Source organism: Balaenoptera borealis (genome assembly GCF_965194805.1).
Source record: "Balaenoptera borealis genome assembly, chromosome: 1".
Classification (NCBI taxonomy): Eukaryota; Metazoa; Chordata; class Mammalia; order Artiodactyla; family Balaenopteridae; genus Balaenoptera; species Balaenoptera borealis.
This window is the reverse complement of record NC_138860.1, coordinates 24,954,350-24,966,448: the sequence shown is the minus strand read 5'-3', so window position 1 is coordinate 24,966,448 and position 12,099 is coordinate 24,954,350. Positions and strand designations below refer to the sequence as shown.

Genomic DNA, 12,099 nt, shown 5'->3' with positions numbered 1-12,099 from the left:
CAAGGAATAAATTATTGTGGAGGAAATCTGTTTTAGGTGTTGAAGGAACAGGAAAATGTCAGATGAGCTGTGTTGAAGGCACTTGAGATGTATTATGAGAGGAAAGAGGGTGCAGTCTGCTGGAGATGCTGCAGACCTACCAGGGTTCGAATCCATATGTACTTACTGGCCTTTTGACTCCGAGTAAGCCAGAAATGATTTCTAACTCTTGTATAATGTGGCACTGTTAAATTACACTTGATAAATTACTTTTGGCACTATCAATTACAAAGGGAGAAAATTAAAAAATTTTAAAAATTTAATTTGGATATTTTGTGCAATTAAATTTTAAGGATTGCTTCATATGTGTTATTTGGATACACGCCTAAAACCACACACACATACCCACATACACTGACTTGTACTGTTTCCATTGACTTTTAACTTTTCCTTCAGGGATGAAGAATTTTCTGTGAGTTCAGTCTTGGCTTCTGATGTTATTCATGCAAGTCGAAAAGACATACCCTGTATATTTAGAGTAAGTATGTGTGCTGTAATTTGATCACTGAATTATTCGCTTTTCATGAGTATACGTTTTGCCTTTCTATATAGATCACAAACTTATTTGGAATAGAACCAAATCTTATAGACAATTTGTGCTAAGTAAATATTTAATTAGTAAAAGACCAATAGAAAGCATGAATAGGGCTTCCCTGGTGGCGCAGCAGTTAAGAATCCTCCTGCCAGTGCAGGGGACACGGGTTCGAGCCCTGGTCCAGGAAGATCCTACATGCCACGTAGCAACATAGTCTGTGTGCCACAACTACTGAGCCTGCACTCTAGAGCCCGTGAGCCACAACTACTGAGCCCATGTGCCACAACTACTGAAGTCCGCGCACCTAGAGCCTGTGCTCCACAACAAGAGAAGCCACCGCGATGAGAAGCCTGTGCACCGCAATGAAGCGTAACCCCGGCTCGCTGCAACTAGAGAAAGCCTGCGCGCAGCAATGAAGACCCAACACAGCCAAAAATAAAATAAATTTTAAAAAAAAGAAGGAAAGCATGAATATATGGCTTCTAAAATAGATTTCCTCTTGGATAATAATTTTGAGTCACAATTCAATTTTCAGATAAGCACTACAACATGAAAAAAATGAATAAGCATGAGATTTCTCAATTTTTTAAAAAATAGAAGTTTCTTTAAGATCTCATTTAAAAAGTTAGTATGTTTCAGTTCTATTGCTTTGTAATAACCACTCCAAAACTTAGTGGCTTAAGCCAACAGTGATTTATTTTTCACCATTCTGTGGGTCAGTTCTTCAGGTATAAAGTTCTGGTGTCAACTGGGGTCTCTCATGTGACTGCATTCAGCTCATTTGGAGCAGGAATATCCAAAATGACCTTACTCTCACATCTGGGGCCTTGGTGCTGGCTGTTCGCCTTGGTACTTGGCTGTTCACTGGGCCACCTCAGTTCTCTGTATGAACTCTCCCCACGTGGTCTCTAATCATCCACTAGTCTGGCTGAGCTCTCCGTGACCGACTTCCAAGAGAGCAGAGGAAGCTGCCAGGCCTTTTAAGGACTAGGCTCAAAACAGGCATAATAACCCCTCTCCATTCTGTTGGCCAAAGCAAGTCATGAGGTCGGCCCGGATTTAAGAGAAGGGGAAATAGACTGCATTTCTTGACAAGAAGAGTGGGATTCCATAGAAGAATTGTTGGTAGCCATCTTTGGAGGCTGTCTAATACAGGGCCATCTCGAGTTGGTGAATTAAGGTAATAGAGGTTAATAAAAAGGACTGTTGCCTTAATGGTATGCCTATATGCTTTGTATTTGTCTATGAATCTTGTATATGAGGAAGGTCAGACAAAGACCATACTTAGTCTTTCAGTTCCTAGACCAACAACTATTCTCTCACCAGTACCAAGGGAGCCTACAGAGGCCCACTTATCTTAACTGATTCTAATTGTGGGATTTTATTGTCACTGCTGCTTAAATTACTTTTTTTTTTTTTTTAAATATTAATTTATTTATTTAGCTGCGCCGTGTGTTAGTTGCAGCCCGGGGGGCTTTTAGCTGCAGCATGTGGGATCTAGTTCCCTGATCAGGGATCGAACCCAGGCCCCCTGCACTGGGCGTGTGGAGTCCCAGCCACTGGACCACCAGGGAAGTCCCAAATTACTTTTAGTAAAGGATCCATATATACATAATTTAATTCTGTTCTGATTATAGTGTCATTGTATAATTATAAACCTTCATTTAAATACTAGCTCAAGTGATCTGGTCTTCCCTGAGATGAGTTATTGTTATGAAGTAACAGAGAATCTTAAGTACTTCTGAGTATTTTTGACTTTTTTAAAACAAGTTGAAAATCAGTATAGTGTAGTGCTCACAAGCGTGGACACAGGATTCCAGTCTAGTTGTGTGTCCTTGGAGAAATTAATTTCTCTGCATCACAGTTTTTTTCATATATAAACTCAATATAATAACAATACCTACCTTGTAAAGATGTTGATAGAGTTAAATGAGTTAATACTTACAAAGTGCTTTGATCTGTGCCCAGTGCCCAGTAATTACTCAATAAATGTCAGTTGCTGTTGTTATATGACTGTGGGTAATGGATTTTTTAGTGATAGTATTCTGGCACTTTGCAGCAAAGAAAATACAAATGACACTAACATTTAGAATGGGATCTTCTACCTTTGTCATGAATTATAATGCTAAAACTATTCTTCTGATTATGAATAGCTAAACTCTGTTAAAGTTATCACTTAATGAATGCTCATTTTGTTGGCTAGTGCTAAGCAAACTAGCATCCGTATAAAACTGGCTTAAAAGGTATCTGTTTGCTGATATCATGAATTTTGATTAAATTGTTCTAGGTCACAGCTTCCCAGCTCTCAGCATCTAATAACAAATGTTCAATCCTGATGCTAGCAGATAGTGAGAATGAGAAGAGTAAATGGGTGGGAGTGCTGAGTGAATTGCACAAGATTTTGAAGAAAAACAAATTCAGAGACCGCTCAGTGTATGTTCCCAAAGAGGCTTATGACAGCACTCTTCCCCTCATTAAAACGACCCAGGCAGCTGCAATCATAGGTATGAATTCATAACATTTATCTTGTTATAATTGTTTACTAATATACCTTGTCAGCAGGGACTGGTTTTCATCTAGGAATCCCGGTGTGTAACATGGTATTTGTTATATCACAGATGCTCAGTAAATGTTTATTGAATAAATGAGACCATATTAGAACTTTATTTTTCAGTAAACAAGAATAAATACACTTTTCAAATGTGTTTTCTTCTGAAAAAGCAACAATGCTAAAGATTAACCTATTAACGAATCGATTTTCCGCTTGTGTGACTTAGGAAAAGTTGTTTAAAACATAAGCTGTTTCATAAAGCATCAGTTTCCTATGTAAAATGTAGGTACTAATTACCTTGCAGAGGTTACTGTGAACTTTAAATAAGATGGAATGTGTAACACAGAGTGCTCCATATATAATATGGCCTCAAAAATGGCAGCTTTTCTGTCTGGAGGTTTCAATTTTCACCATATTCTTACGTACACTGCCCACTCTTTTGTTACTTTCTAGTAAATAATGAAAAGTTTGATGAGTAGGGTTCAAATGCCTTTCACAATTTTTCCCTCCCCAAACAAGAAATGGAACTGGACACAGGGTGCTAACAAACTAGGGGGTTTTTTCTTTCACCTTTTATTGAATAAACATTTATATCTTTTTATAAGCATTGATATAAATTATTTTCTAATGATTGTTCTATTAAAAAAAGACACGAGGTAATATTTACCACAGTAATCCGAAAGGAAATTTAATAGTGCAAATTGTTATTGCTATTTTTTAATTACTTATTTTATTTATTTGGTTTTTTGTACCAAATTTCTTTTGTTATCTGTTTTATTCTATGAATTTACATAGTTTCTACCTAATAAAAATACTTCATATTTATGTCTTATATAGATCATGAAAGAATAGCTTTGGGGAATGAAGAAGGGTTATTTGTTGTGCATGTCACCAAAGATGGTAAGAGAAAATTATTTTGGAGAAAATATTATTGATAGAGTATTCTAACCTACAGATTCTGAATTCTAAAAAGAGCAGGATTTGCTCTTATTTATTCTGTAATTGAAATTTTCCAGGCCTAATTGGATACGTTTATAAGTCAAAAGATAATTTTTTAATTTTTATAATCCATCTGAGTTCTAAAACTTCCATGTGCATTATCTTTCTTGTGTCATTTTATTTACAGTTCTGCTGTATGAACTCAGATTGCATTTCTAAAGATGGTACATGAAAGAAAAATGCAACTTGATTTTTTTCATAGTTCTAACAGTACTAGAAGCGGTAACAGTCATTAAAATGGGTTTGTTGTTGGGGTCTTTTATCCCACAGTTTAACACAACAGATTTCTTTTTAGGGAGAGATTAAATACTGGGTGAAATAAAAAGGAACCCATTTAACTTAGCATTCTTGAATACAGTGTTCTAAGTTCTGTCTTTATATCAAGTTAGATCATGGGAAAACAACGCATTTAAACTTCATTAATTTGTTACCCAAAGAAATACCTTTAGTGAAACATGAGTTACTCAGTTTTTAAAAATAGTAACCCCGTGGTAAACTTCCCTAGGATTTGGTGAGAGTAAAGAGGTTTTTCTTAAAGATCTGGCATGCTTTATCACATAGGAACTCTTTGCCTTGGCTGCCAGAAATCTCAGTGCTAAATTTAATACCTTACTATAGATAGGTTAAATTATCTTATAATGGGTGTAATTATCTTCACCTTTCTCCATATGATTTCTGATCTCTCATTTTTTCTGTGTGTGTATCTATGTCTTTATTATAAGTTGACATATTCTTTTGAGTATAGTTGGGATATAATTAATAGGTAAACAAAACATTTTGCAGTTGATTTATTATTGTTTCTTTGCATAGAAATTATTAGAGTTGGTGACAATAAGAAGATTCATCAGATTGAACTCATTCCAAATGATCAACTTGTTGCTGTGATCTCAGGACGAAATCGTCATGTACGACTTTTTCCTATGTCAGCTTTGGATGGGCGAGAGACTGATTTTTATAAATTGGCAGAAACTAAAGGGTGTCAAACCATAACTTCTGGAAAAGTACGTCATGGAGCGCTTACATGCCTGTGTGTGGCTATGAAAAGGCAGATCCTCTGTTATGAACTATTTCAGAGCAAGACCCGTCACAGAAAATTTAAGGAAATTCAAGTCCCATGTAATGTCCAGTGGATGGCAATCTTCAGTGAACAACTCTGTGTGGGATTCCAGTCTGGATTTCTAAGATACCCCCTGAATGGAGAAGGAAGTCCATACAGTATGCTCCATTCAAATGACCATACACTCTCATTTATTGCACATCAACCAATGGATGCCATCTGTGCAGTTGAAATCTCCAGTAAAGAATATCTGCTGTGTTTTAACAGCATTGGGATATATACTGACTGTCAGGGCCGAAGATCTAGACAACAGGAATTGATGTGGCCAGCAAATCCTTCCTCTTGTTGTAAGATTCTCTTACTTTTCGCTGTCTTATCTTGCTGTTTCTTTCTTTTTCCTGCTACTTCATCTCCTTAAGGGTATTCATTGTTAATAACAGGTTGTTTTTTAAGTCATCTTTGAGGTTTTTCCTAAGCATCAAGTATGTTTTATGTAAAGTAACTAACCATATGTCGTTAAGACCTAGGCCAACAGGGTCAACATTAACAGGAACATAATTAAAGCTAATCTTCCTATGCAATATTTTACTTAGATAGATTTTTAACACATATTATTGTATTTTGAAATAACCCTAAGGAGGTATCTTCATGGTCCCCCCAAATACAGTGCTTGTGAGCACTAATAGCTCATAGGACTTATTCTAGAGAAGTGGTTACCTAGTGAATTATTTAATCAGTTATGTGAAGGTATAATGTAGCATTTGAAAAGTGTTATTCACTTTTACATTTTTATCTAGGTAGGTAGATACTTTCAAGAAACATTAAGATATTAATAAATTATTGAATACTTATTATGTGTCATTTTACTGTAAGAGATATAACATTGAGCAAAATAGACAGCCTTACCCTCACAGAGCATGAATGCAGTAGAATGGATTCCTGACAAAACAAGTTGCAGTAGAATATAAGTGCTCTGATAGCAGAAGTACAGGCATGTAGGAGGAATATCTAATCCAACACATTTTGTTTTTAGTGGAAGATACTTTGAGCATGTTTAAATGCCGAAGGGAAATAGTCACTAGGGAGCCAGGGAAAGGTTGATGACTATATGATAAATACAGGAAATAGAGTAAGATCCCCAAGAGGCCAAAAAGGATGGAAGTCAGAATATAGGGGAAAGGATTTGGAACAGGAGGAGTAAAACCTCTTTCACTGCAACAAGATAGGAGGAATGGTGGGTATGAGTATAGTCAAGTTTAAAAGTTCAATATAAGAAAGTTTTAGGAGAGCCATATATATTTAGTACAGAAAAATTAGAAAATCTAGATAAAAAGAACAAAAGAAAAATACTTCTACCTACCCAGACTTAACTATTCTTGATGTTTTGTTTCTTCTGAAATTTATACTCTTATCTATGACATCATATTTAGAATGAATACTAGTCAGAAAATAATTCAAAGTATTATGTGAATTGTACAGTGTTAATTGGAATTAGAATAAGAATTAGAATATCTGGCTTTTATGAATAGCTCTGCCAAAAATTTAATTCATGACCTTAGCTTAGGTAAATCATGTAATCTTTCTTTGCTTGTGTCACCATTTATTGATGTTCATTCTTTCAGTAAGTATATATTGAGTATCTCCTGTGCCAGATGCTTTATCATACTTTCATAAATGTGACCATAACTCTTACCTGAAGATTTCTCTACTTCGTAAGTTGTTTCACTGTCAAGAGCTTAACTACTTTAGGAATCAGTTATTTAAAGTGTAATGAAATTCCTTTATAGAACTAGTATGGGGCAAGGGAATAATATACCCTTGGTGTTAACAGGCTCCTTCTGTGTTATAATGGCCTTAAAACCTCTTCATTTATGATTTATGGGGTTTTTAACTTCAAAAAGGTATTGATGTGGCTACTATATGCTAACAATAGGATTTTGGTGGGATTCCACTCTACAGTTCTTTAGCATAGATCTTTCAAAATGTTTTGGGTTTAGCAGTTAAAAGTAACCAGCCAGCTCTTCTCTCCTTCCCATCTCCCAGGTTACAATGCACCGTATCTCTCAGTGTATAGTGAAAATGCAGTTGATATCTTTGATGTGAACTCCATGGAATGGATTCAGACTCTCCCACTCAAAAAGGTAATTTAACATTAAAAAATGGGCTAAGTGAACAAATGATTATAAGTGAAACACTAATATGAATATTTAGCTATTTTTCACTAGTTTAGCATTTTCTGTCACATATAATAACATAATTGGTAATCTGGGACTTAGCTAAGAGTAGAAAAAAAGAAAAATCAAGCTGGTTAATTTTACAGGTAGCTCAGCACCATATTATTTTTATTACATTTTGTTTCACTATATAACGTATGATTATTATAATAATGAACAACTAGAATATATTCTCCAACTTGAAAGGTCAGTGTTATCTTCCACTTTAGTTTGAGGAGCTCTGAAGGAGTATATTATTTGTAATTTTACTGTTTTTCACATAATGGTATGCAATTTTAATCCTGTGAGGACAAATTTCATGGGCTAGAAAAGTGATTAAAATTAGAACCAATGCTCTGTATAAGCATCTCATGATTAAAAAATAAGGGTTTCACACATTCCTAATAAAATATAATATTTTCCTTTAACATTTCCCTATGATATATAAAGAGAATTTTTACCATTAATACAATGGCTGTTTTGCAAAAATGAAGAATAATAGTTTCATGTAAGTATATGCAGCGTGTGTCATTAGTTGCAGGGCAGGGTTTAGAGGAATAGGTAAAAGAAAGTAACCGAGATCTTATTTCAAAATCTGACCCAATTTTAAACCATAACAGCAGTGGGAAAAGCTCTTGTAAATACTGCCAAATTTTATAAAACAACTAAATATGGTCCTCGAGTTTATAAATTCGGGCTGGTTACAATTAGTTTTCCCTTTTATGTTTATCATGTGAATTTTGAAGTATATATAAAAGAATATATGATCTTTATGAAGCATAATAATAAACTGATCACTTATGAACTCACCTCCTAACTTAAGAGCCAGAACATTACCAATTTTACTGAATCTACTTGTGTATTTTTCCCTTATCCTGAGTATTGTGTTTATCATTCCCTTGCTTTTCTTAAAATACAGAATTTTTTGTATATTTAAATATTTCTAAACAATATATTGTTCAGTTTTGCTTGTGTTTGAGATAATAAAATTTTATGTTGTATATCATCTTTTGCCTTGCTATCTTCATGTATTTACTGTTTCTAAGATTCATCCATGTTACATGTACTATATATATATGTACACACACATATATATATTTCATTGCTTTTCACTACTGTAAAATATTCTGTTGGGTGAATAGATCACAATTTATTTGTCTGATTAGCAGACATGTGAATTATTTCCCAGCTTCCTGCTATTATGAACATTGCTGTAGAAGTCATATATGTCTTCAGGTGTGTATGTGCAGGAGTTTCTTTTAAGTCATATGGCTAGGAACGAAATTGATGGGACATGGAGAATGCATGTGTTCAACTTTACAAGATAGTGTCAAATTATTTTCCAACGTAATTGTACCAGTTGACACTCCCATCATCAGTATATAAGAGTTCTTAATGACCCATGCCGTTGTCAGAATTCATAATTTTATAACCATTTATTTATGGTTATAAAGTGATATCTCATTGAAGTGTTCACTTGCATGTCCCCAATTAACAGTGTTGCTGATAATCTTTCGTATGTTTATTCATCGTTCATATTTCCTCTTCTGTGAAATACCTGGTCATGTTTTTTGCTCATTTTCCTGTTTGGTTGGTCATCTTTTGATTTATTGAAATTATTCATATATTGTAGATACTGGTTTAGTGATGGGTGTGGTGAATCTTTTCCCTGTTTGTGACCTGTTAATTTTTATAGTGTATTTTGTGAACGTTTGCTGTTATTGCTTGAAAATTCATTGTTATAAATTGTAATGTAATATCATTCTTATCCTTTTTACATTTATCTTTCTTTTCTTAGGAAGCTCTTTCCTACCTCAAGGTCATAAAGATAGGATCTTTATTTTCTTTCAAAAGTTTGAAAGTTTTGCCTACTGTGTTTATGTCTCTATTCCATTTAGAATTGATTTTTTGTGTATGGTGTGAAGTAGGGATTCAGTTTCATTTGTTCCATATAGATACCCAGTTGCTCCATCGCCATTTATTGACAGTCTCTCCTTTCCCCAGTGATGTACAATTTCATCTCTGTCATGTGTGTACATTTAGTTCAAATAAGATTCATAAGGTATCTGTATGAATATCTTAGTATCATCGTCTGGTACTAATGGCTTTAAAAAGTCAAATTTAAGGTTTAAATGTATTTCTGCTTTTCTTTTTTTGCCCAGAATATTCTTCCTTTAAAATGTTATCATTATAACTGTGTTTGTTCAAGTTAGATAATTTTATACCTTTCTAGTCAGAATTGTTGATTTCCTTCCTGAAGAGGAAGGATAAATTAAAGGTCTTAATCGTGTGTGCTTTATAAATATCGCAAAAGTTTTATGATTTAATTTTTGAATTTTGTTGAAATACTAATTTTATTTTTTATTATTTTAGGTTCGACCCTTAAACAGTGAAGGATCATTAAATCTTTTAGGGTTGGAGACGATTAGATTAATATATTTCAAAAATAAGATGGCAGGTAAGAAAATACACATTAGTAGGAGAGCTTCATAGAAGTATTCTCACTAATCTGACTGCTGAAGAAAATAAGTGGCAGAGCCACTTAAACTCAGGTGTATCTTACTCCAAAGTCTGTGAAGTTGACCACTATCAACTTCAATACAACTTCAATACATACTATCAATATACTGAGATAAACTACTAGACAAAAAGTCGTTCTGTTCAGGCTCACATAGCTGTATAGGCAAAATATTTGATTCTGACCTACCTTGTTATTTTTCTGTGGAGTACTGAGGTAAACAGAAAAAGTATAACTGAATATATCTTCTGTACTTTTAATACTGTAGAACCTAGCCAAAATTTGTAGCACTAAAATTATGAAAACTCATCCAGAGTTCCGTTTTGGGACTATTGGAATACATCTTCTGCCAATGCATAGGGCTTAGAACTTTTGAAGTGCTAATGACAACATGGGCAACAGAAGCAGGGACAAGAGGAAAGTCACCAGAGGGCCCAGAGTCAGGAGAGGGAATGGGAACCTGGGTGCTATGGACAGGACAAGGGCAGCATCCAAAGTAGTGAAGTGAGTCCTGGCCAGGGAGACTGCACACATCTAATTAGGTTGATTGCCAGAGAGTGCCTCTGAACAGTTAAAATCTCACTTTTAACAGATATTATTATAATGATATAAGTTATTCTCATGTCTTAGCAACAAATTTCTCCGTAACAGAGGTATTCATAAATTTATGATCTTTTCTGGTGGATCTAGTTAATGAAGATGTAATTATGGTACATTATGTATTTAGAATAATAATTTGACTTAAATGTAAGTAAAAACATTGGCATTAAGAAAACACATTAAAATGTTTATAATAGTTATCTCTGGGTAGTAGGATTATTATATTCCTTAATGCTTTTCTTTTTTCCCCCATATTCTTCCAATAAATTTGTATAGTCTATCCAAAAAAAAATACCGTCAAAAGTTTGTCATTTTTGTTTTGTTTGTTTTTAAGTACTAAGATACACACAAATTTCTTGGCTTCAGATTTGATGCTCTGGTATATCCTCTTGGCACTGGAGGCTTCTTGGTATACAGACTGGTGACTGTAGGAAAAGTCCTATGCTAAGAGGATATTGCAGTATGACTTGAGAAAGGATATTCAGGGATTAGACAAGATTAAATCCACCCTCTTCTCACTGTATGTAAGGATTGTAGAATGTGTCCATAACCCAATTTGTCTCTATAGGATAAAACCTATTCCAGCTCATCTTTTTTTATGCTCTCATCTTTCTACTCTAGGCTAGGAGTAAAGGTGGAGCTTGGAGAAGGAAGACCCGACAAAATTTCAACATAGTTGTCTTATCCTTTGAAAAGGAAAGGAAATCCTATTTCCTGTCTTATCCTTTGAAAAGGAAAGGAAATTCTATTTCTCTGTCTTGTCTGTTTCTCTTTCATCTCTCAGGAGCCCAAAGTGCTCTTGCAGTCCGCTGGCTGTCCAGAATCTCCCGTTGCCACTGCAACTCACCAAGATCTGCTTCACCCTCATAATTCTCAAATTCCAACTCTCAAATTCTCATCTACTTTTAAAATTTTATCCTTTTAACATTTGCTGTTAGGAAAGCAATCTGATAAAGCTATTATTATGATACAAGGAGAATGTTGCTTTTTTTTTTTACTAATCATCTTGCTTTGGCTTGCCTTACAGGCTCCTTTGGCTTCTTCCTACTACATTTTTCTCACTTTAACTTTTTGGGTGTTATAAACTTCTAAAGATTGGCTTTTCTCTTTTTCCTTACCTTATTTAGAGAATGGAATTCATCATGTTGTATGGATACAGTTGTCTGTTTTAGAGGATGTTTACCATATCCCAGCATGTTTTGGGAGCCCATGACTAAGAGTTTTGTTTACTTCTAGGTATTAAAATTGAGATAGGTGGGCATTAGGTGACTAGGTGTACATAATTAAGTATCCCCTGAAGATTAGAAGAGTAGAAATAGCAATAAGATTCTTACTTTTAGTAAAGGAAGCCAGAGTAAACACAATTCCTTTCCTGTACTCCACATCTTGCAAATTGGATCTACAAAGGACATGTTTTAATATATAAAAAAAATTTTAACTTATCATTTTCATGGATAATTTACCATTTATGCCTGATGACTGTGCAGGTCAACAATAAGAGCTTTTTAACACCCTAAGCCATTGAAACCAATACTGGGAAGGAGGGAGAAGATGGTGTAGAGATATTGGGGGTGGGGTGGCCAAAGT

General features: G+C 34.5%; 1 protein-coding gene across 8 annotated transcripts in view; it reads left to right on the top strand.

The window, feature by feature from the left end:
• Nucleotides 1–12,099, top strand: part of LOC309605007 (serine/threonine-protein kinase MRCK alpha-like) — a 120,173-nt gene that overhangs the window by 93,274 nt on the left and 14,800 nt on the right. For all 8 annotated transcript variants that reach the window (XM_082340194.1, XM_082340193.1, XM_082340195.1 and 5 more), the window contains 6 exons: nucleotides 436–517; nucleotides 2,862–3,078; nucleotides 3,963–4,025; nucleotides 4,935–5,528; nucleotides 7,225–7,322; nucleotides 9,768–9,852. In XM_082340194.1, coding sequence (XP_082196320.1) covers nucleotides 436–517; nucleotides 2,862–3,078; nucleotides 3,963–4,025; nucleotides 4,935–5,528; nucleotides 7,225–7,322; nucleotides 9,768–9,852 — 1,139 coding nt within the window. The remainder of the gene's footprint in view (nucleotides 1–435; nucleotides 518–2,861; nucleotides 3,079–3,962; nucleotides 4,026–4,934; nucleotides 5,529–7,224; nucleotides 7,323–9,767; nucleotides 9,853–12,099) is intronic.